The sequence below is a fragment of the Oncorhynchus kisutch genome, linkage group LG3, assembly GCF_002021735.2.
Source record: "Oncorhynchus kisutch isolate 150728-3 linkage group LG3, Okis_V2, whole genome shotgun sequence".
NCBI classification, from domain to species: Eukaryota; Metazoa; Chordata; class Actinopteri; order Salmoniformes; family Salmonidae; genus Oncorhynchus; species Oncorhynchus kisutch.
Genome location: NC_034176.2, coordinates 18,805,009 through 18,830,275, shown reverse-complemented (window position 1 = coordinate 18,830,275; position 25,267 = coordinate 18,805,009). Strand labels below are relative to the sequence as shown.

Sequence of the window (25,267 nt, the reverse complement as noted above, 5' to 3'; positions counted from 1 at the left end):
CACCACCCGATGTCGCAGGAAGGCCATAAAGATCATCAAGGACAACAACCACCCGAGCCACTGCCTGTTCACCCCGCTATTGTCCAGAAGGCGAGGTCAGTACAGGTGCATCAAAGCTGGGACCGAGAGACTGAAAAACAGCTTCTATCTCAAGGCCATCAGACTGTTAAACAGCCACCACTAACATTGAGTGGCTGCTGCCAACACACTGACTCAACTCCAGCCACTTTAATAATGGGAATTGATGGGAACTGATGTAAAATATATCACTAGCCACTTTAAACAATGCTACTTAATAATGTTTACATACCCTACATATTCTTTATCCCTTTACACTTATGTGTATAAGGTAGTAGTTTTGGAATTGTTAGCTAGATTACTCGTTGGTTATTACTGCATTGTCGGAACTAGAAGCACAAGCATTTCGCTACACTCTCATTAACATCTGCTAACCATGTGTATGTGACAAATAAAATTTGATTTGACATCAGTAACACACTACGCCCCCAGGGACTCAAATCCTGCAGTGCCAGACGTGTCCCCCTGCTTAAGCCAGTACATGTCCAGGCCCGTCTGAAGTTTGCTAGAGACCATTTGGATGATCCAGAAGAAGATTGGGAGAATGTCATATGGTCAGATGAAACAAAAATATAACTTTTTGGTAAAAACTCAACTTGTCGTGTTTGGAGGACAAAGAATGCTGAGTTGCATCCAAAGAACACCATACCTACTGTGAAGCATGGGGGTGGAAACATCATGCTTTGGGGCTGTTTTTCTGCAAAGGGACCAGGATGACTGATCCGTGTAAAGGAAAGAATGAATAGGGCCATGTATCATGAGATTAAGTGAAAACCTCCTTCCATCAGCAAGGGCATTGAAGATGAAATGTGGCTGGGTCTTTCAGCATGACAATGATCCCAAACACACCGCCCGGGCAACGAAGGAGTGGCTTCGTAAGAAGAATTTCAAGGTCCTGGAGTGGCCTAGCCAGTCTCCAGATCTCAACCCCATAGAAAATCTTTGGAGGGAGTTGCCCAGCAACAGCCCCAAAACATCACTGCTCTAGAGGAGATTTGCATGGAGGAATGGGCCAAAATACCAGCAACAGTGTGTGAAAACCTTTGACCTCTGTCATTGCCAACAAAGGGTATATAACAAACTATTGAGAAACTTTTGTTATTGACCAAATACTTATTTTCCACCATAATTTGCAAATTCATTAAATCCTACAATGTGATTTTTCAAGATTTTTTTTTTTTCTTCTCATTTTGTCTGTCATAGTTGAAGTGTACCTATGATTGAAAATTACAGGCCTCATCTTTTTAAGTGGGAGAACTTGCACAATTGGTGGCTGACTAAATACTTTTTTGCCCCACTGTAAAAAAAATAATTGGTAAGTGTTTTATTTTGTGTACTTATCCACAAACATTCTTCCATTGGGCAAGTTAGTTTTTCATGACCTGGTGCCCCGGGTGGGTGGAGATTCCACCGCCTATTTAAAACTAACTCACCCATTGTCCACTCTGAACATGCTTGCCAAACAACCCTGCGTATTCATGTTCAAACATTGGATATGTTTTGATGCTTTTTTTCTTTCTTCACTTTGCAATGGTGTGGCCTCTGCTATAGGTGGAGTGGATTCAGCAGCAGGTGGTAAAAAGGCGGATCAAGAGGGATTACAAGGCGGCCCCTCCCCCCCTCACCAGCCCCTCCCAGACCAGCCCCGCCCAGTCCATATTCTTCAATGATGCCAAGTGGAGCAGTATGTGGTACATAGTAAGTATGCGGACCACACCCTATCTCTCAGGGTCAAGGGTCACCAGACCTACTTAATGGAGGTCTCCATATATGGGGCAGGGCAGTGTGCATGCACCTTGGTTGTAGTGTGCCTAAGAGTGTCGTGTCTCAAAGGCAAATGTCTAGATGACTTTTCAAACATCTTCCTGAGATTTCAAATGACATTGAGAGGAATGTATATTGCTAAATATATAGTGCATAGAATTTAAAAAGATATTGCCGGATATTATTAATTCTAATCAGAAAGCTTTTTTACATGGACGATACATTGGAGATAATATAAGACTAGTACTGGAAACAAAAACACTATGAAAAATCTGGGAAACCAGGCCTGCTATTCATTGCTGGCTTTTGATAAAGTACGACTGGAGTTTTTATATATAAATGCCTGGAACATTTAGATTTTGAAGAATCTCATAAAACGGGTTAAAGTCGTGTATAGTAACCCTAAGTGTAAAATAGTAAATGGCTACTTCTCAAAGTATTAAACTGTCAAGAGGAGTAAATCAAGGTTGTCCATTATCAGCACATCTATTTATTATGGCCATCGAAATGTTAGCTGTTCAAATCAGATCTAACAATAAGGGCTTAAAAAGAAAGGTGTTGTACGCTGATTACTGTTTTCTATTTAAATCCACAATTTGGATCCCTCCACAGCCTCAGAGGATCTAGATACTTTAACTAACCTCTCTGGATTACAACCAAATTATAAGTGTACAATATTGGGTCACTAAAAAATAAAACTTTTACATTACCATGTAGTTGACCAATAAAATGGTGTGATGTGGATGTACTCGGTATACATATCCATAAATAAATAAATAAATGCTCTCCAATAATGTTAATAAAGTTACCAAAAATGGACAAGATTGTGTTACCATGGAAATGAAAATACCTGTCTATTTGTGGGGAAAAAATCCCCCTGATGAACTGTTTAGTCATGTCCCAGTTTACCTATTTGCTTATGGATTTGCATATAGTCATGGCCAAAAGTTTTGAGAATGACAAATATTAATTTCCACAAAGTCTGCTGCTTCAGTGTCTTTAGATATTTTTGTCAGATGTTACTACGGAATACTGACGTATAATTACAAGCATTTCATAAGTGTTAAAGGCTTATATTGACAATTACATGAAGTTGATGCAAAGAGTCAACACTTGCAGTTTTGACCCTTCTTTTTCAAGACCTCTGCAATCTGCCCTGGCATGCTGTCAATTAACTTCTGGGCCACATCCTGACTGATGGCAGCCCATTCTTGCATAATCAATGCTTGGAGTTTGTCAAATTTGTGGGGTTTTGTTTGTCCACCCGCCTCCTTGAGGATTGAGGTTCTAAATGGGATTAAGGTCTGGGGAGTTTCCTGGCCATGGACCCAAAATATCAATGTTTTGTTCCCCGAGCCACTTAGTTATCACTTTTGCCGTATGGCAACGTGCTCCATCATGCTGGAAAAGGCATTGTTTGTCACCAAACTGTTCCTGGATGGTTGGGAGGAGTTGCTCTCTGAGAATGTGTTGTATGTAAAGAACATATTCTTTATTCATGGCTGTGTGAGCCCACTCTACCACATGGAAATGGCCAAATTCTAATGGTAGCACTCACCTTGTCTTCTCCTGACAAGCTTTTTTCCAGATGCCCCAAACAATCAGAAAGGGGATTCATCAGAGAAAATGACTTTACCCCAGTCCTCAGCAGTCCAATCCCTGTACCTTTTGCAAAATATCAGTCTGTCCCTGATGTTTTTCCTGGAGAGAAGTGGCTTCTTTGCTGCCCTCACCGTGCGTGCAGATGCACTCACACCTGCCTGCTGCCATTCCTGAGCAAGCTCTGTACTGGTGGTGCCCCGATCCCACAGCTGAATCAACTTTAGGAGATAGTCCTGGCGCTTTCTGGACTTTCTTGGGTGCCCTGAAGCCGCCTTCACAACAATTGAACTGCTCTCCTTGAACTTCTTGATGATCCGATAAATGGTTGATTTAGGTGCAATCTTACTGGCAGCAATATCCTTGCCTGTGAAGCCCTTTTTGTGCAAAGCAATGATGATGGCACATGTTTCCTTGCAGGTAACCATGGTTGACAGAGGAAAAACAATGATTTCAAGCACCCCCCCCCCCCCTTCTGAAGCTTCCAGTCTGTTATTCGAACTCAATCAGCATGACCGAGTGATCTCCAGCCTTGTCCTCGCCTGTGTAGGCAGAGTAGCAAAGAAAAAGCCACATCTCAGACTAGCCAATAAAATATTAAGATGGGCAAAAGAACACAGACACTGGACAGAGGAACTCTGCCTACAAGGCCAGCATCCAGGAGTCGCCTCTTCACTGATGACGTTGAGACTGGTGTTTTGCAGGGACTACTTAATGAAGCTGCTAGTTGAGGACTTGAGGCGTCTGTTTCTCAAACTAGACACTCTAATTTACTTGTCCTCTTGCTCAGTTGTGCACCGGGGCCTCCCAATCCTTTCTATTCTGGTTAGGGCCAGTTTGCTCTGTTCTGTAAAGGGAGTGGTACAGTGTTGTATGAGATCTTCAGTTTTACTGGACAAAAATGTGCTTTTATTTCAAAAACAAGAATTTCTAAGTGACTCCAAACTGTTGAACTGTAGTGTATATATGCAAAGAAAACTATCTAATATTTAAGCTGATCTGACATTGAGAGGATTTTAAATGCCCACAGCAGTGTCAAATTACTCTGTTCAGACTGCACAAGATATGTAGCTCTACACCGAAAGAATACTACACTCGCTTGTGGCCGCTAGTCACATCCACGTACAAATCATTACTCCCCTTCCATTCTGTGTGTGAGTGCGCTATTTGTAAGCTCTCTGGTCTTTTGCTCTTCTTCTGGGTTCTGTCAATGGTTAACTTGGCATTGATAACACTAATACTTTGACCTTAGTTCTTATCAGTCCAGTGTTTTTGGACAGAGGATAGAGCTTGGACTTTGTCATGAGTGTTTACTGTTTTAGGCAGTCCTTGTTTAGTACTTTTTGTCCATGTTCATGTCCATTGGCATTTGTTAACCTGGGCATTAGCCTACAACTGACTTTCTCCTGCCATCTTTGGACCTGCTTGACAGCTGTTCAAATGCGTAGTTTATTTTGTCATTGGGCTATTCACTGATGATCTAGAATGATTTGATCGGTTAAAGCAAGTACCCCACTTCATATCTTTCACCAACCCAGACATGACAGATCAGTGATTACTTTAAGGAACGGAGGGTGGAAAGCTGCATTTGAAAAGTACTCAAGCAGGGCCTATATCTATGTGATCACACTTTTGCCACAACACAGATGTCTCACTGTTTCAGAACTGTAATTACCACTTAAGTGGGTTGCTAGTTTTATTTCAGCACTATTCCAGTGACGTGTGTGTGTGTGTGTGTGTGCCAGCACTGTAACGATGACATCCATAACTGCCAGTCGGACATGAACATAGTGGGGGCATGGAAGAGGGGCTACACAGGGAAGGATGTGGTGATCACCATCCTAGACGACGGCATCGAGAGGAACCACCCCGACCTCATTCAGAACTACGTGAGTGTGGGTGCGTTTTGGAATGGGGTATGTGTGTTGTAGTAGGAGTGTGTGTGTGGCGTGTTCAGCCATTGGAGGATTTATGCTGCTCGGCCATAAGACCATGATGGTGAAGGCTTTTCCCTCTGTTTCCAGGACAACCAGGCCAGTTATGATGTCAACGGGAACGACATGGACCCCATGCCCCGTTATGATGCCAGCAACGAGAATAAGTAAGATACCAGGTCACAGCATCACGTGTGTGTGTGTGTGTGGCTCTTCTCTGCCTGGGAGCCCTGTGTCCTGTGCCAGTTTGGCTGTCAGTGGTTTTGGACGTTCTAGCCCAAATGCCTTGGCAAACGCTCAGTACTCTGTGGTAGTTTGTTTTCTTAAAGAGACAGGAGGTTAACTAGCCCACTGCTTTAGACAGCTCATGGTCTGCTCTCTCCCTCGCTCTCTCACTTTGCCCTTCCCTCTCTCTTTTTCTTTCTCTCTCTCTCTTTCCACCTCTCCCTCTGAGCAGGGCTCGTTGACAAGTCTGTCACAATAATGGGTACGTTCCAATGTCCATACTAGCATACTGCTTAGAATGCATGGCCCAACTCATTACTTTATTCTAGGGAGTATGCTGCTAGCGAGGCTATTGGAACACAGCCATTAGTGTGTTTTTGCTAGCTACCTAAAGCCTACACACTACACGCATTTTCAGACAGACTTGTATCTTTCCATCGTCCCAACTTGTGTTGGAGGACATATTCTAAGTGATCATATAAACATTGAGGGAACACCATTTATGATAGGTTCTATGAAAGCTTCCCCACACTGTTGATACACTTGCTATGTCCCTATTCAATACGTTTGGTTAGAGACACGAGTGTGGTGGTAGGTGATTCAATTTCTCGGCTCTAGCTTTATGACATGGTACTGATTTTAAGCGGGAGGACTTGCCACTTCTGATCCAGACCAAACAAAGACACCAGAATGGTTTGTATACACTCCCCTCTACCGACTCAGTCCCTCTCTCTAAACCAGCAGTTTCTCAGCTGTTCAAAGTAAACAGACAATAACCTTGCATCCACTGTGTTTTTGTTACCTATTCTGAGTGTGTGTGTTTCTAGAGGAGAACAAGCTGTTCTTTCTGCTTATGAGGAACACATCTGCTGGTGAATTTGGCCATTTCTATGTGGTAGAATCTCTGCTATAATGTAAAACTCCACTTCCATGAGCTAAACAAAGGATTGACCTCCAGGATTGATCCAGACAGTGTGTTATTCACATCGCCCTTTATTCATCGCACAGATGGTCTGGTTCAGACTGACTTAGAGCAGGCATGGCATGGAGATGAGCTGAGAGCAGACAACACAAACAACACACACATATGTAGAGGAGACTCAGGAAGACTATGGCGCTGTGTGAAGCCAAACAGGACTGAAGGATTTGAATGTTGGCTCAACAAACTGTCCATACGGCTGCCATAAGTGTAGAGGTTTCAGTCAGGTGATGGAATACACTACAGTAGAACCTTTAGGCTAGCGAGGGCGTGTGTGTGTTTGTGCATGGAATTCTGTGTGCGCACCCTGCCTGCCAATGTGTAGATGCTGGGTTGCCATGACAGCGGTCAGTGGTGACTCTTGGCCGCTTGTTCCAGATGTTCTCGGCAGGAGGGCTGGTCGTGCCGAGCGCGAGAATGTCTTTGCCTCTTCCTCCTCTCCTAAAACCCACTCTTGTTTGTTTGCGCTCATCACTAACCGGGCCACTTGTTGACGCGGCTACAGTCTGGCAGAATGTTGCCCTTGCTTGTTGAAGGCTCGGAAACATACAAATCATTGTCTCTTTCACATTGTGAAAATATTTGAGGGCTGTATGTATCCCAGTGCAGCTGCTGCTGCCTCTGAATCCAGGGTCACGTCATTGGGCACCAAGGGGAAGAAGCCGTTTTAAATTGCGTGGCCTTATGAACAAGACCCAGCCCCTGCTACTGGCCATGTGTCGACCTGTTCCTCCAGCCCATAGCTTGAACTAAGTCTAACTCCACTCGCTTCTCCCCACTTCTTTTTCTTAAATATGCATGTTGTCAGATGGTATACCGACTGTTTGTGCATTCTTCAGTTTTTATTAATTGTTTTTATTATTTTTTTACCCCTTTTTCTCTCCAATTTTCACGGGATCAAATTGGTAGTTAGTCTTGTCTCATCGCTGCAACTCCCGTACGGACTCAGGAGAGGCGACGGTCAAGAGCTGTGCGTCCTCCGAAACACAACCCAACCAAGCCGCACTGCTTCCTGACACAATTCCCGCTTAACCCGGAAGCTAGCCGCATCAATGTGTTGGAGGAAACGCCATGCACCTGGCGACCGTGTCAGCGTGCACTGCGCCCGGCCTGCAACAGGAGTCTTTAGAGCGCAATGGGACAAGGACATTCCTGCTGGACAAACCCTCTCCTAACCCGGACGATGCTGGGCCAATAGTGCACCAGCGGCCGGCTGCGACAGAGCCTGGACTCTAACCAGGATCTCTAGTGGCAGAGCTGGTACTGAGATGCAGTGCCTTTGACCACTGCGCTACTCGGGAGGCCCCAGTAAATCGTTTACATATTTGTGAGTTTGTTAATGTGCGTGTGTGAGAGATTTTAAATGTGTGTCTGTGTGTCCCTCCCTCTTTAGGCATGGAACTCGCTGTGCTGGGGAAGTGGCTGCATCTGCTAACAACTCCCATTGCACTGTGGGAATCGCCTACAACGCACGGATAGGGGGTGAGTGTGTGTTTCACGTTTCAAGGTTATTTTAAATCTTATTCAACAGTGGTAAGTGTGTGAGGGCTTGGGTGTGTGTTCACTCTGTGTGTGTGTGTGTGTGTGTGTGTGTGTGTGTGTGTGTGTCTCTCAGGGGTGCGGATGCTTGACGGCGACGTGACGGACATGGTTGAGGCCAAGTCTCTGAGTCTGCAGCCGCAGCATATTGACATCTACAGTGCCAGCTGGGGTCCCGATGATGACGGCAAGACTGTGGATGGCCCCGCCTCTCTGGCCAGGCAAGCCTTCGAGAACGGTATCCGCATGGTGCGTCTTGCGCGCACACACTGTACGTTGTGTACACACACACACTCACACCAGCGGCCAGTGTTATCAATGCTTCCTTCAAGACATTTGGATTAAAGAGCGGTGTCTAATTAGCATATTCATGCATGGTATCCATATTCATAAGTATGTTGTGGAGAGCCTAGGGTTAAGTGGAGGGGAGTGATGTTCACAAAGTCCACTTGTGGTGATGTCAGAACACCCTCTCCTTGCTGCTGACATTTTGATTGTGGAGAAAGTAAAACAATCGTTAGAGTTTGGTGGTGGGTTACATACATCTCTGTTTGGCATCGAAGCTGCAGAGGTCTATTGGGCTATTATGACGTGTGTGTGTGTGGACATATTTTCCTATACTTGTGAGTACCAGAAGTCCTCACAAGAATAGTAAATTCAGAGAAGTAAGAATATTTTTGCCAGTCCTCACTTTTCCTCATTTTAGGGAAAATAGACTTGAATGGGAATCACTTGTTGGTCCCCAAAAAGTCCTCAAGTATAGTAAGACATAGCTGTGTGTGTGTGACCTGCTTTCTTGGGCAAAAGTTCTGTTTTTTTGTCTCTTTCCTGCCTCCTTCTTTTCTTTAAGAAGTCACCTCCCTTCCTGCGCTCTCTCCCTCGCCTCCCTTCATAGCTGGTCCAAGCTGTCCGTCAGCGTTTTCTCCCGTCTGGTCCACTCTTCACTCAGAGGGGCTTCTCTCTCTTATCACTGGCTGACAGAGGCCTTTTGAAGTGCTACCCTTCACCTTTTATCCCCTCTGTGTGTTTGAGTGATAGTCAGAGCTCAGAGCGGTAGGCTTCCTCCCGTGTCCCTGCCAATCACACAGAGATGTTGACTTTTTTTAGGATCCCCATTAGCTGACGCCAATGGCGACAGCTTGTCTTACTTGTGTCTGACACGTAACGAGAAAGACGTTACAGACAAAAATACTTTCTACATCCATTAACGTGTGTTATCAGTTAGTTACATTTATCAGTTACACATACATGTCAGTACATAGACACAACGAGTAGGTTACATAAGAGAAACACTCAAAGAAATGGAACTTAGAATTCCTCCTCCACTGCTGCGTTCACTTGCTATTACCATTTCAGCATTCAGGTGGAGGGAGAACTTTCTTTGTTGCCGGGCGCAGGAAGTCCCACCTCTGATCTAATTTATATTGATTTGATTTCCTGCCAGGGAAGGAAGGGGCGCGGCTCCATCTTTGTGTGGGCGTCAGGGAACGGCGGGCGGAGCCGGGACCACTGCTCCTGTGACGGCTACACCAACAGCATCTACACCATCTCCATCTCCAGCACCGCTGAGAGCGGACGCAAGCCCTGGTACTTGGAGGAGTGCTCCTCCACCCTCACCACCACCTACAGCAGCGGAGAAAACTATGACCGGAAGATAGTAAGTCTGTCTCTGAGGGGGCGGGATAAAGTGTATGTGGATGTTCCTCCACTCTTACCACAACATGCAACAGCAGAGTGAGGACAGAACTAGTGTGTGTGAGCGAGAAAGTGCACTAGTGTGCTAATGCCGCTATGTGGTGTTATTTAGGCCGACTAGATGGCATACTAACATGTAACTAATTCCTGAGCTGGCAAAGCCAGAAACAGGCTTTAGTTGTAATGCCTGTGACCTTTGAACCCAAGGCTGGGTGATAGAGGTCAGCGTGTTGGTCAAGCTGTGTCCTGGGCTGACCCTCTGGCCCAGGGTGCATTGGGACGGACAGACAGTGACAGTTGGCCCTTTTGTCCCAGCTTGTCTGGCAGTGTCTTGTCACATTCCCCATAGAGGGTCAGAAGACTAAGCAGGGGGAGACTAAGATCCAGCCAAGCCTACGCTGTCATATAGACTCACACAGAACCATGACCCGTACTCAACACGTACAGTCACATGCATGCGCACACACAACCAAAACCACCCATTCAATCCAACCATACAAGGAGGCCCCTCAAGTCCCAGACCCACTCCAGGGCCCGTATTCATTAAGCATCTCAGAGTAGGAGTGCTGATCTAGGATCCGGTCCCCCACTGTGCATATACCGTATCTTCAGTAAGTATCCATATCCCTTGACTTACACTTTTTGGTTATGGTACAGCCTGAATTCAACATTGATTTAAATAGGTTTTTACACACAATACCCCGTAATGATTTTTTTTTCTAATTTATTGAAAATGAAATATCTCATTTACATAAGTATTCACATCCCTGAGTCAATACTTTGTAGAAGCACCTTTGGCAGCGACTATAGCTGTGAATCTTTCTGGATAACTCTAAGAGCTTTCCACACCTGGATTGTGCAACATCTACCCATTTATTATTTTCAAAATTCATCAAGCTCAAATGATTTGTTTATCATTGCTAGACAGACGTTTTCAGATTTTGCCATATATTTTTAAGTAGATTTAAGTCAAAACTATAACTTGGCCACTTGGGAACATTCAATGTTTTCTTGGTAAGCAACTCCAGTGTAGATTTGGCCTTGTGTTTTAGGTTATTGTCCTGCTGAAAGATTAATTAATCTCCCAGTGTTTGGTGGAAAGCAGACTGAACCAGGTTTTCCTCTAGGGTTTTGCCTGGGCTCAGCGTCATGCCATAAAAATACTAAATTATCCTGAAAAGCTCTCCAGTCCTTAACGATTACAAGCATACCCATAACATTATGCAGCCACCACTATGCTTGAAAATATGGGGAGTGTTCATTGGCTTTGCCCCAAACATAATTTCTGTCCTAAATACAAAGTGTTAACTTTATTTTGCCATGTTTTAGAATATTTGTATTCTGTACAGGCTTCCTCCTTTTCACTCTTGTCAATTAGGTTAGTATTGTGGAGTAACTACAATGTTGATCCAATCTCAGTTTTCTATCGTAGAGTTTAATGACTAACTGTTAGTCACCGTTGGCCTCATGTTGAAATCCCTGAGTGTTTTCCTTCCTCTCCGGCAACTGAGTTAGTTAGGAAGAACGCCTGTGTCTTTGTAATGATTAGGTGTATTGATACACCATCCCAAGTTTAACTTCACCACGCTCAAAGGGATATTCAATATCTTAATTTTTATTTTATTTTTAAACCATCTACCAATAGGTTCCCTTTGCGAGGTCTTGGAAAACTTCCCTGGTCTTTGGTTGGATCTGTGTTTGAAATTCACTGCTCAACCTTAGATAATTGAATGTGTGGGGTACTGAGATTATGTAGTCATTCAAATAAGTCCATGCAAATCATTATGACTTGATAAGCAGATGTTTACTCCTGAACTTATTTAGGCTTTCCATAACAAAGGGTTTGAATACTTATTGACTGAACATTTCAGCTTCTCATTTTTTCCAGTTTTGAAAAACATAATTCCACTTTGACGTTATGGGGTATTGTGTGTACTAGGCCAGTGACCCAAAAAATCTAAATGTAATCCATTTTGAATTCAGGCTGTAACACAAAGTGGATGGGTGTAAATACTTTCTGCAGACACTGTATACAACTAACTGCCAAAATAAAGGAAACACAAATGAGCGATACAACGTATATTGAAAGCAGGTGCTTCTACACCGGTGTTGTTCCTGAGTTAATTAAGCAATTATTATGTATAAAAATGCCCAGTTGCCCACAATTGTGGCCTATCCAGCTCTACAGTGACCTGTCAGTCAGCCAGGGATCCCTTTTGGATGATTTTTATTTTGACTGACTGGATTTGGCACACAGCTTTTCTCTCCTGTCATTGAGGGACTAACCGAAGTCCTGCAATGGGAATATATTTATTTATTTATTTATTTCCAATCCCTTTGGTCCGCTTGGTTAGGAAATGATTTCCTAGGTACCTTTGGGAACAGCAGGTTTGTGTGTGCGTGTCAATTCTAGCAGGTTAGAGTATCAAAGATGGAATCTATGCAGTCTCAGGTGTGCCTCAAACTCACCCTGATCCACAGGATTTAACCCCCCTCCTTTCCATCCCTCCCTCCCTCTGTAGATCACTACAGATCTGCGTCAGCGCTGCACCGACAGCCACACAGGGACCTCAGCCTCTGCTCCTATGGCAGCTGGGATCATCGCGCTGGCCCTGGAGGCTAAGTAAGCTCCTTAACCTTAATGCAGGGATTCACACGACTGCAGTTAGTCAGTTTACTCAGCCAGTCAATCACATCGCTTTCCTGCATTATCACAGTCACACTGTTCTCTTTCTCCTGACTGTTTGCCTTCACTTTCTCTTTCTGTCCTCTGCTGCCCCCCCCGCCCCACCTTTTACTTACACACAAACTTCTCTTTGAGCACTGCTGATGGTATCAGTGGTTATCTGGTGAATGAAAGAAGAGTTGACTTTGATAAACATACCCGAGAGGAGCTGGGGCTGCCAGCAGGCCTGCTCTGTCATTTGAAATCCAGCCTATCTTTCCTCCCTCCGCCTCAGATTACGCCTGTATGTTTATACCATAATTACACTTCAGTCAGAACACCAGAGGAGACGCTCTGCTCACTGAGGAATTCAGCTGGGTTTGATGTCGAGTCTGTTGGGACCGAACGAGCTGTTGAAACAGTTTGTGTGTGTGCGCACTCTGGCAGCGTTCAAATGATGTTAGGATGCCTGTGCCATGGCCTAGTTAGGGCACCACGGCAATGATGATGAAACATTTCTAGAACTTGAATTATGGATGGAGTTGTGGAGTTAAACTATTGGTTTTGTTTGTCAATGAATCTGTTTTTATGGATAGGTATTGGAGTTGGGACTCCCCTGCTTTCCCCCTCCAGAAGACCTCTCTCTGTCCTTATGGAATTGACATGGCTAGCTAGTTAGTGGTGCACGCTGGTAGCGTTTCAATTGGTGATGTTACTCGCTCTGAGTAGTTGTATCCCTTGCTCTGCAAGGGCCATGGCTTTTGTGGATCAATGGGTGATGAAGCTTTGAGGGTGACTGTTGTTGATGTGTTCAGAGGGTCCCTGGTTCGAGCCCAGGTTGGGGCAAAGAGTGGGAAGGAAGCAACACTGTTACACTATTACTGGCGCCCAAGGCTAACAACTTCTGGTTTCACATGAATTCGTAAAAAAATAAAAATTTCAACAGAGTGAGTGTTGGACAGCGAGCGTAATGGCACACGTCCGGACAGATGACTCCTGGGAAGGGAAACGCATCCACATACTGTCCCACTAGTGTTCAAGAGTTTGTTGGCGTTGGGTAGTTGTGAAGGTTTTCCCCATTCCACAAAAGATATATCCATGCAGAGTAGTACTTTTCTAGAATGTTCCGGAATGCTGTGCCCAGAGGATGAAGGAGAGATGAGAGGCTGAGGAAAAAAATGAAGCATCTGGTCGGCATATGAGGGGATTCCCAGGAAACTTGGTGACCCACATATTTTTTTTTTTTGTGTGTTTTTGCATCAAAGGACACATGGCTACCATCTTGTAATGGTTTTACGTGAGATCAGACAGGGGAGGGAGATAGATGGACATATCTGCTATATTTCGCCCTCTTCTCCCCTCTCTTGCATTGTTTTTCTCACACACACACATCCATTCACCTTTTAAATGTGTGTATATACACACACACACACACACACACACACACACACACACACACACACACACACACTGAAGTCTGTATATTTGGTCACCAATGTGTGTCTGTGGTGTTTTGTGATTTATCCCCCAGTCCTCTGTTGTCGTGGAGGGATGTTCAGCACATCATCGTCAAGACATCTCGAGCCGGCCACCTCAATGCCCCTGACTGGAAGACCAATGCCGCTGGATACAACGGTGCTTAACACTGCTTGCCTCCTCTCTTCCCTTCAGCTCAGCTCCTCTCCTCCCTTCAGCTCAGCTCCTCTCCTCCCTTCAGCTCAGCTCAGCTCAGCTCCTCTCCTCCCTTCAGCTCAGCTCAGCTCAGCTCCTCTCCTCCCTTCAGCTCAGCTCAGCTCCTCTCCTCCCTTCAGCTCAGCTCAGCTCCTCTCCTCCCTTCAGCTCAGCTCAGCTCCTCTCCTCCCTTCAGCTCAGCTACTCTCCCCAGCTACCCCCCCCCCCCTCTCTCTTTCTTTCATACCCCTGACTGTCCCAGTCGCTCACCATAAAACATCCCACCGCCTGCCAACTACCTGTCAGGCATTCCATGTGGTGTACTTTGTTTCATACGTGTGTGTGTGTGTGATATTTGTGTGTTTGTAGTATGTGAATTGAGGGTCAGCCAGGCTGCAGTCCCAGTCTGTCTGGAGTTTTTCCAAGTGACTGTTTCAAAGAGCAATGGGAAATTGAGAGAGAGAAGGGGGGGCATGTCACCCAGAGGGAAATGGAGAGGTTTAGAGAAAGGGTGACAGCGTAATGAAAGAGCGGGTGAGGAAACAATATTTGATTGGCTGTGTTGATTGGGTTGACATTGATGTGATACTGTTTTTAATTGGTTGTTCTATGACATCAATAACTATAGACATCAGAGCCATATACAGTGACCATAGAACATTGCACAATTTTAATTTGACATTTTTTATTTTGTTTCAAATGAGTTTAAAAAAAAAAAGTAAAAGTATCCACTCCTGTGTCAACTAGAATCCTATACTCTTTATCCATTCCTCTGGTTGGAATTACTCAAGCTCTGTCATAGGAAAGTCGGTGGATAATTATCGAATTAAAACATTTCAGGCTGTTACACATGTTAACTATCTAGATTTTTTGGGGGGGTGGGATGTTGTTTACATCTGAATTCAATAACAACCCAGGTTGGAAGGCAACACATTTGTGGTAATTGTGGCGGATCCTTCTTACAGACACTGTATAGATATGTATATGGGTCGGTGGCGGATCCTTCTTACAGACACTGTATAGATATGTATATGGGTCGGTGGCGGATCCTTCTTACAGACACTGTATAGATATGTATATGGGTCGGTGGCGGATCCTTCTTACAGACACTGTATAGATATGTATATGGGTCGGTGGCGGATCCTTCTTACAGACACTGTATAGATATGTATATGGGTCGGTGTATGTATTGACTTGATGTTTTGAACGGTTCTGATTGCCTGATGAGTGGGCGTGTCTTGCAGTCAGCCACCTGTATGGCTTTGGTCTGATGGATGCGGAGGCTATGGTAAAGGAGGCGGAGCGATGGAAGCAGGTCCCCGCCCAGCACATCTGTGTGGAGAGTGCCGACCGCCAGATCAGGTACTACACAACCAACGACTCCCTAGTTTTCCTGTCCTTACCCAATCAACCAACCAATCAAATGTGATCTGTTCAAAGCTATTGACAAATACATTACAACACTATATTAAACAACAACCAAGGGTAGTGTTCATCAGGGCAAAAAGTTGTTTCACTCCGTTTTGGAGAATATTTTCCCAATTCGTGCCTACTGACTCTCTCCCGGGGTGTGTGTTTTTGTCCAGAGGTTTTCATGCACCTACATGTATGGGATTGTGCAAGCTCCTGCACACTGAGGGGAGCCAGCCAAGCATTAGTTCTGGAGGGTCTAACACACACACACACACACACACGCGCGCGTGCGCACACACACATCCCAGATGACTTACAGGCCCTTTCAATTTGATCTGCTTGTTTTTCTTTCTGTGCAGCTGGATGCTTAATCGGGCCCTTGTTGAACACATTGACAAGCCAATCACAGTTTAGTTTACTGGCTTTGAATGGAACCAATTAGCCTCATGCTAGTTCCCCAGTCGATATCCCTATCTATCAGCCCCATGATGGCCGGACGATAGGAATCTTATGGGAAGCATATGTTTGTGTTTTGAGGGAGTGTTTGTAGTATGTGAAGTGAGGCAGCACCGGGTGTGTTTTGGCAACACTGTGATTTTGCTCTGGAGCTGTCCTCCGGACGTCATCTTACAGCCGCTGGGCTCTGCTCTGAGACACCCCTTGGCTGGCCTCTCCATTGCATTTGGTAATGTCTGGGCCTTCTCATCCTTGGAGTATTGGAGAGAACCATGAGATCTGTAGACTGCCAGGGAAGTCATAATCTGGGTTTGTCTCGTCCTCCCAATGTCCCCCCCCCCCCCCCCCCCCCCCATCCCAAGCACACTTAAATGCAGATCTACACCTCAAACCACACACGTGCTAGCGTGGATTCTGGCATAGTGTTTGGGAGCCAAGCTGTGATATCACTCGTCCTGTCCCCTCTGCTCTCAAAAAAACACGGTTCAGAGTCATCAATAATCCATGATAGCTGGGTAGCACATGGCTTGCCTACTGTGTCTGTGGGTTCCAATTCCTCTCACACGTCAGATTTAGATTCTGATTGGGTGACTGCTCTGACACTGACACCTGATTTGGTTGCTTCCCTCTGCCTGCAGGACGATCCGCCCGGAGCATGTGGTGCGCTCTGTGTACAAGGCCACCGGCTGCATTGACAACTCCAACCACCATGTCATCTACCTGGAGCACGTGATCGTACGCATCACCATCACACACCCACGCCGCGGTGACCTGTCAATCAACCTCACGTCCCCCTCGGGAACCAAGTCCCAGCTGCTTGGCAACAGGTGAACCTCCCCTTCAATTCTACTCTACTACGCTCGCTCTTACACTACGCACCAGGGTTTCTTCACTCTTGGCATGAAGGCTTGTGTTCCATCCCTGCACGAACACACTTGTTTCGATGAATCATGAAGCCGTTAAATAGTTTAACCAGATGTGTTGGTACTGGACCGGAATAAGAAGAACCTGCACACCCCTGTGGCTCCCCAGGACCAGGATTGAAGAGCACTGGTCAACATGTTTCTACTACTGAGTCTCTCCAGTTTGTGGTCTGATTGTGGTTGAACCATGTGGTTGACTTGTGGTCTCCTCTAGGTTGTTTGACCACTCCATGGAAGGCTTTAAGAACTGGGAGTTCATGACCACTCACTGCTGGGGGGAGAAAGCGGCCGGGGACTGGATCCTGGAGATCCATGACTCCCCCTCGCAGCTCCGCAGCCAGAAAGTCCCAGGTACAGTAGACTAGAGGAGTAGTACAGTAGACTAGAGGAGTAGTACAGTAGACTAGAGGAGTAGTACAGTAGACTAGAGAAGCGATGGCACCAGTGCAAAATATGCTTAAAGTGAACTATCCCCTTAAGGATACTCACCAACCAGAGTTATATTGTGTAGCAGTAAACTAGTGATGTGTCCTTTACCAGTGATGTGTCCTTTACCAGTGATGTGTCCTTTACCAGTGATGTGTCCTTTACCAGTGATGTGTCCTTTACCAGTGATGTGTCCTTTACCAGTGATGAGTAATTGTTCACCCTTTCTCTTGTCCGTCTTTGCTGATGCTATGCTGGGCTGCGTAACCCCCCAGGTAAGCTGAAGGAGTGGTCTCTGGTGCTATATGGCACCTCCGTGCACCCGTACTCCTCCCTGCGCAGCGACAAGCCCCGTTCTGCCGAGCCCCCTGCAGACGAAGAATTCACTGAGGAGTACAATGGTGAGTGAGCTATATGACGGAGGGAGGGAAGGAGAGACTAAAGAAAGAGGTGGAGGACAGAATACAGGAGTTCTCTCCCTACCACTCTCTGTTCCTTACCTCTCTGTTTGCTACCTTGTTACAGTGCATTTGGAAAGTATTCAGACCCCTTGACTTTTTCCACATTTTGTTAATTTACAGCCTTATTCTAAAATTGATTTTTTTTAAATGTCCTCATCAATCTACACACATTACCCCATAATGACAAGCAGAAACATGTTTATAAAAAATATCACATTTACATAAGTATTAATACCCTTTACTCAGTACTTTGTCGAAGCACCTTTGGCAGCAATTACAGCCTCAAGTTGACTTGGGTATGGTGCTACAATCTTGGCACACCTGTATTTGGGGAGTTTCTCCCATTTTTCTCTACAGATCCTCTCAAGCTCTGTCAGGTTGGATGGGGTGCGTCGCTGCACAGCTATTTTCAGGTTAGATCGGGTGCAAGTCCGGGCTCTGGCTGGGACATTCAGAGACTTGTCGCGATGCCACTCCTGCGTTGTCTTGGCTGTGTGCTTAGGGTCGTTGTCCTGTTGGAAGGTGAACCTTCGACCCCAGTCTGAAGTCCTGAGCGCTCTGAAGCAGGTTTTCATCGAGGATCTCTCTGTACTTTTATGTTTATCTTTGCCTCAATCCTGACTAGTCTCCCAGTCCCTGCTGCTGAAAAACCTCTCCACAGCATGATGCTGCCACCACCATATGCTCCACCGTAGGGATGGTGCGAGGTTTCCTCCAGACGTGATGCTCTTTGGCATTCTTTGGCAAATCTTGGTTTCATCAGACCAGAGAATCTTGTTTCTCATGGTCTGAGTCTGTAGGTGCCTTTTGGCAAACGCCAAGCTGGCTGTCATGTGCCTTTTACCAAGGAGTGGCTTTGGTCTGGCCACTCGACCATAAAGGCCTGATTGGTGGAGTGTTGCAGTGATGGTTGTCCTTCTGGAAGGTTCTCCCATCTCCAGAGGGGCTCTGTCAGAGTGACCATCGGGTTCTTGGTCACCTCCCTGAAAAAGGCCCTTCTCCCCCGATTGCTCAGTTTGGCTGGGCAGCCAGCTCTAGGAAGAGTCTGTATTCTAGTCAATGTCATCCTATTAAACTATTGCTGTACTGTATATGTACTATTCTATCCTATGTATTCTACAGATTAAAAAAATTATATCCACATACATTCCAAAATGTCTATACATCCCATCACATAGATAGATACAGTTGAAGTCGGAAGTTTACATACACCTTAGCCAAATGCATTTAAACGCTGTTTATCACAATTCCTGACATTTAATACTAGTAAAAATTCAGTTAGGATCACCACTTTATTTTAAGAATGTGATATGTCAGAATAATAGTAGAGAAATGATTTATTTCATCTTTTATTTCTTTCATCACATTCCCAGTGGGTCAGAAGTTTACATGGACTCAATTAGTATTTGGTAGCATTGCCTTTAAATTGTTTAACGTGGGTCAAATGTTTCAGGTAGCCTTCCACAAGCTTCCCACAATAAAATGGGTGAATTTTGGCCCATTCCTCCTGACAGAGCTGGTGTAACTGGGTCAGGTTTGTAGGCCTCCTTGCTCGCACATGCTTTTTCAGTTCGGCCCACAAATGTTCTATGGGATTTGTTGTCAGGGCATTGTGATGGCCACTCCAATACCTTGACTTTGTTGTCCTTAAGCCATTTTGCCACAACTTTGGAAGTATGCTTGGGGTCATTGTCCATTTGAAAGACCCATTTGAAACCAAGCTTTAACTGATGTCTTGAGATGCTGCTTCAATATATCCACATAATTTTCTTGCCTCGTGATGCCATCTATTTTGTGTAGTGGACCAGTCCCTCCTGCAGCAAAGCACCCCCACAACATGATGCTGCCACCCCTGTGCTTCACGGTTGGGATGGTGTTCTTCGGCTTGCAAGCCTCCCCCTTTTCCTCCAAACATAATGATGGTCATTATGGCCATACAGTTCTATTTTTGTTTCATCAGACCATAGGATATTTCTCCAAAAAGTACCATCTTTGTCCCCATGTGCAGTTGCAAACCATAGTCTGGCTTTTTTATTGCGGTTTTGGAGCAGTGGCTGCTTTCTTGCTGAGCGGCCTTTCAGGTTATGTTGCTATAGAACTCGTTTTACTGTGGATATAGATATTTTTGGACCCGTTTCCTCCAGCATCTTCACAAGGTTCTTTGCTGTTGTTCTGGGATTGATTTGCACTTCGCATCAAAGTATGTTCATCTCTAGGAGACAGAACGTGTCTCCTTCCTGAGCCGTATTACGGCTGCGTGGTCCCATGGTGTTTATACTTGCATACTATTGTTTGTACAGATGAACGTGGTACTTTCAGGTGTTTGGAAATTGCTCCCAATGATGATCCAGACTTGTGGAGGTCTACAAATGTTTTTCTGAGGTCTTGGCTGATTTCTTTTGATTTTCCCATGATGTCAACTGAAGAGGCACTGAGTTTGAAGGTAGGCCTTGAAATACATCCACAGTTACACCTCCAATTGACTCAAATGATGTCAATTAGCCTATCAGTAGCTTCTAAAGCCATGACATACTTTTTTTCTGGAATTTTCCAAGCTGATTAAAGGCACAGTCAACTTAGTGTATGTAAACTTCTGACCCACTGGAATTGTGATACAGTGAAATAATCTGTCTAAACAATTGTTGGAAGAATTACTTGTCATGCAAAAAGTAGATGACCTAACTGACTTGCCAAAACTATAGTTTGTTAACAAGACATTTGTGTAGTGGTTGAAAAACGAGTTTTAATCACTCAACCTAAGTGTATGTAAACTTCCGACTTCAACTTTAGACATATCTCAAACTTCTTCCATTTAAGAATGATGGATGCCAATGTTCTTGGGACCTTTAATGCTGCAGAATTTGTTTTTTATTACCCTTCCCCAGATCAGTTTTCTCACACAATTGCGTAACCTATAGAAGTGTTGCGTAATATGGGCTCTCATGACGTGTTTGATTAGATTTTCAAAATACATTTGCATTGATGTCAGAGTGATTAGAGGGACAATAGAGTCTGGAGTACCAGGCAGTTAGCAAGTTCGGTAGGCTACTAATGACCATCAGCAGCATCAGAGTTTGGAGAAGCCTAATTACCGTGACTAAATGTTTGTAACGGGGACTGAATACTTTCCGATAGTAACTATTGGAGGCACTGTACAATCTCACACTACCTTGAACCACTTTCCTTTTATAGCTCTTGCTCTCTCCGTAACTTAGTTATCAGCAAAGTCTGTGCTAGTAGGAAAAGAGAAGTACACATTTTCTCTTTTTATTCTCCCCCTTTCTCTACCTCTGGGTTTCTCCTGCAGGGTTACAGTGAGCAGGCAGCTGATAGTCATTAGCCAGTGTGATCAGCCACAGCCATAATAGCAGAACATAAACACCCCCAACTTTTGGTATGCTTGTTAGACAACACACTCCTGCCTTCTGCACAATAGGAACACCTTTCACACACTCACTCACTCAAAGAGACCTAGCAATAGGAGAATATTACACAAGACACTGAATACTTTCTACTTCTCTAACAGTAATGTGTACTACAGCAAATCACATGCACCCTAACATCACACTACATGGTTGTTTCTTCAAAACTTAGAATTATGGGTTGGAATGCCAGTCACCTCCCTTTAGTCGCACCCAGTTTTGTCTCGTTCATAAAGTCAACTAACCTCCCCACCTCCTGTAGCATGGTGTATTACAGTACCCATAATGCTCTGTATAACATATCCTCTTCACCAGGGCTCTGTAACAGTGAGTGCAACGAGAACGGCTGTGAAGGCCCCGGACCTCACCAGTGCAACAACTGCCTCCACTACTTCCTCAAGTTCAAGAACAACACCAGGTTAGAATGTCAGTGTTCTGGCTGCCTAGTCATAGGCTGTGTTTACACAGGCAGCCCAATTCTGATCTTTTCCCCAGTTATTGGCAGAAGATCTGATTGGTCAAAAGACTGCAGTGTCAGGGACATTGCACTTCTCTTGTCTCACTCGTTTGCTCTGATTGAAGTCTGTGGTGACCCGACCATTGCCACACGGTGAGAACCATTCTTACGAGGCCATGATCCGTAGAGTAAGGCGTACCATAAACAAACTGTTTTCCAAAACAAACGAATGTGTGTGTGAGAGGGGGTGGTTGACCTGTGTGAATGTGTTCAGTGGCGATCTAAGTCCACTGTAATTGCCTATATCTGGTGCACAGTACACTAATAAACAAGAGGGGTGTGCAGGTGCCTCTGTCTTGTGTTGTAAAACCTTATCATTAGCCATCTTAAGAATACAATGTTTTTCCACTACTTTCAACCCCTGAGTGCTTAATGTAGCTGGAGTGGGGTTTGGGAGGGGTGGATGGAAAGGGGGGGTACTGACGCTAATGCTCATAATTATATCCCTATGTTTCTCTTTGATGACCTCGTCTAACTTGTGGGGATGTGAGTGTGGTTGGAGGGGGAGGGTGTCTGACATGGGAGAAGTTTTGGAGCACACTGTTTTACATTTATTAAAAAACTGCGTGAGATCGAAGGGGCAGAGGCGGTTTATGAAGTTATCTAACAGATGTGCTTTAAAAGAAGGCACCTGTTCACCATACAGAAACGCACAAACACTCCCACGCTTATGCAGTCACAAATCTGATACGCACAGAAACATATGCTGTGTATAATTTTGGGCCATGAGCTTTGTTTGCTCCCTTGGGGGGAGAGGGGTTGTTATTCTAGAATCTAGTGGATTTTGGTTTATCACCTTGTTCAAACAGAGTCAGCGGTCAGAGTGCAAAAATGTAGTCTAGCATTCCGTTTCTTTCCTTTAGCCTGTTCCTGTATGCCGATAACATATTTCTCCTCTGTCTCTGTCCCATCCTTCTCCCTCTTTCTCCACGCCGCTGCAGGACGTGCGTGTCGGAGTGCCCATCCGGGTTTTTCCGCGACGACAGGAAACGCTGTAAGAAGTGTTCATCTCTGTGTGAGACTTGTGTTGGTAGCCGTAGTGACCAGTGCTCCACCTGCAGACCGGGCTTCCACCTTAACGAAGGCTCCAACAACTGTGTGGCCAGCTGTGTGGACAGCTTTTATCTGGACCACGGCAAGTCTCACACACACACACAAGGAATATTCTAATATGGGCCTTGACTTGCCTTGAAGGCAATTGGTTGGTTGGTTGATTGATTGTCACTGACTGGCTAGAAAACCAACCAATGATCTGGTGTCCCAGGTATGAAACCTTGAGGCACAGATTTGAACCTACCCTTGCCCTTTCCCTCAAATTCTGCCCCTTCTCCCTTACCCACCGCTGACCCCCCCCAACACTTCCAATGCCTCTTTGGCCCCTATCTGACTAGACGTCTTCTTTTGAGTTACAGATTCCAACATGTGCAGGAGATGCAACGAGAACTGCAAGAAGTGCACCACATCTAATATCTGCACAGAATGCAAACCAGGGATGAGGTAAGCCAATCCCACCAAGCCAAACACTCTCCCTCTGAACCCGTCACCTCCCCCCCACACACTGCTGGTCTGTAGTAGTAGTTGCATCACTAAACGGTCCAGTGACATTTTCATGTCTCTGGAGTTTGATTATCACCGCCACCAAACACTTAGAAGTGTTTCAAAACGAACGCCTGCAAGACCACAGACGGTCACATTTGTTCACCATTCACAGGAGAGGGAGGACAAAAACCAAAATCCTTTCTGGGAAACAGAGCTAATATAACCCAGGCCAGTTGTTTTCAGCTCCGGTCACCACGGAAACCTGTTCTCGCAGGAACTTCTCCGAATGAGGTTTAGAATAGAGGTCTTCTCTGATCCTAAAATTGAGATCCAAACCTAAGTGAAATTCCCAGCAATAAACCAACAGGACCCAGAAAGAAAAAAAATAGGTGTGTGTGTGTGTGTGCTTAATGTAGCTAAATACACTGCTCAAAAAAATTTAAGGGAACACTAAAATAACACATCCTAGATCTGAATGAATGAAATATTCGTATTAAATACTTTTTTCTTTACATAGTTGAATGTGCTGACAACAAAATCACACAAATGATCAATGGAAATTAAATGTATCAACCCATGGAGGTCTGGATTTGGAGACACTCTACAGGCTGATCCAACTTTGATGTAATGTCCTTAAAACAAGTCAAAATGAGGCTCAGTAGTGTGTGTGGCCTCCACGTGCCTGTATGACCTCCCTACAACGCCTGGGCATGCTCCTGATTAGGTGGCGGATGGTCTCCTGGGGGATCTCCTCCCAGACCTGGACTAAAGCATACGCCAACTCCTGGACAGTCTGTGGTGCAACGTGGAGTTGGTGGATGGAGCGAGACATGATGTCCCAGATGTGCTCAATTGGATTCAGGTCTGGGGAACGGGCGGGCCAGTCCATAGCATCAATGCCTTCCTCTTGCAGGAACTGCTGACACACTCCAGCCACATGAGGTCTAGCATTGTCTTGCATTAGGAGGAACCCAGGGCCAACCGCACCAGCATATGGTCTCACAAGGGGTCTGAGGATCTCCTCTCGGTACCTAATGGCAGTCAGGCTACCTCTGGCGAGCACATGGAGGGCTGTGCGGCCCCCCCAAAGAAATGCCACCCCACACCATGACTGACCCACCGCCAAACCGGTCATGCTGGAGGATGTTGCAGGCAGCATAACGTTCTCCACGGCGTCTCCAGACTCTGTCACGTCTGTCACATGTGCTCAGTGTGAACCTGCTTTCAACTGTGAAGAGCACAGCTCCAGTGGCGAATTTACCAATCTTGGTGTTCTCTGGCAAATGCCAAACGTCCTGCACGGTGTTGGGCTGTAAGCACAACCCCCACCTGTGGACGTCGGGCCCTCATACCACCCTCATGGAGTCTGTTTCTGACCGTTTGAGCAGACACATGCACATTTGTGGCCTGCTGGAGGTCATTTTGCAGGGCTCTGGCAGTGCTCCTCCTTGCACAAAGGCGGAGGTAGCGGTGCTGCTGCTGGGTTGTTGCCCTCCTACGGCCTCCTCCACGTCTCCTGATGTACTGGCCTGTCTCCTGGTAGCGCCTCCATGCTCTGGACACTACGCTGACAGACACAGCAAACCTTCTTGCCACATCTCGCATTTATGTGCCATCCTGGATGAGCTGCACTACCTGAGCCACTTGTGTGGGTTGTAGACTCCGTCTCATGCTACCACTAGAGTGTTACATATGTGAAAAGTCAAGGAGTCTGAATACTTTCCAAATGCACTGTAAATTCAGTTCCGAGGTGGACTAGATCCGACCCAGAATATGTCAGAGATGAGTGCGAATCGGATCCGAAAGATTAAAATTGCAGCTTTATTGCTGTGCAATTGTTTTGACTTGTCTGGCAAGCAGGGAATGTTAATGTTTCACATGCATTTTCTGATGTTGGCCTATCTAAAATAGAGTTGATCTACACTACAGCTTAATATTTTCATAAATGCATCCCTAATTTT

At 45.4% G+C, this 25,267-nt stretch overlaps 1 protein-coding gene across 3 annotated transcripts in view; it reads left to right on the top strand.

The window, feature by feature from the left end:
* pcsk5b (proprotein convertase subtilisin/kexin type 5b) overlaps nt 1-25,267 on the top strand; it is a 58,890-nt gene that overhangs the window by 13,197 nt on the left and 20,426 nt on the right. For all 3 annotated transcript variants that reach the window (XM_020469025.2, XM_020469042.2, XM_020469037.2), the window contains exons 3-17: nt 1,630-1,776; nt 5,187-5,330; nt 5,466-5,542; nt 7,973-8,061; nt 8,195-8,367; nt 9,563-9,775; nt 12,336-12,436; nt 14,010-14,113; nt 15,394-15,511; nt 16,657-16,845; nt 17,156-17,292; nt 17,643-17,768; nt 21,566-21,668; nt 22,709-22,902; nt 23,180-23,264. In XM_020469025.2, coding sequence (XP_020324614.1) covers nt 1,630-1,776; nt 5,187-5,330; nt 5,466-5,542; nt 7,973-8,061; nt 8,195-8,367; nt 9,563-9,775; nt 12,336-12,436; nt 14,010-14,113; nt 15,394-15,511; nt 16,657-16,845; nt 17,156-17,292; nt 17,643-17,768; nt 21,566-21,668; nt 22,709-22,902; nt 23,180-23,264 — 2,000 coding nt within the window. The remainder of the gene's footprint in view (nt 1-1,629; nt 1,777-5,186; nt 5,331-5,465; nt 5,543-7,972; nt 8,062-8,194; nt 8,368-9,562; nt 9,776-12,335; nt 12,437-14,009; nt 14,114-15,393; nt 15,512-16,656; nt 16,846-17,155; nt 17,293-17,642; nt 17,769-21,565; nt 21,669-22,708; nt 22,903-23,179; nt 23,265-25,267) is intronic.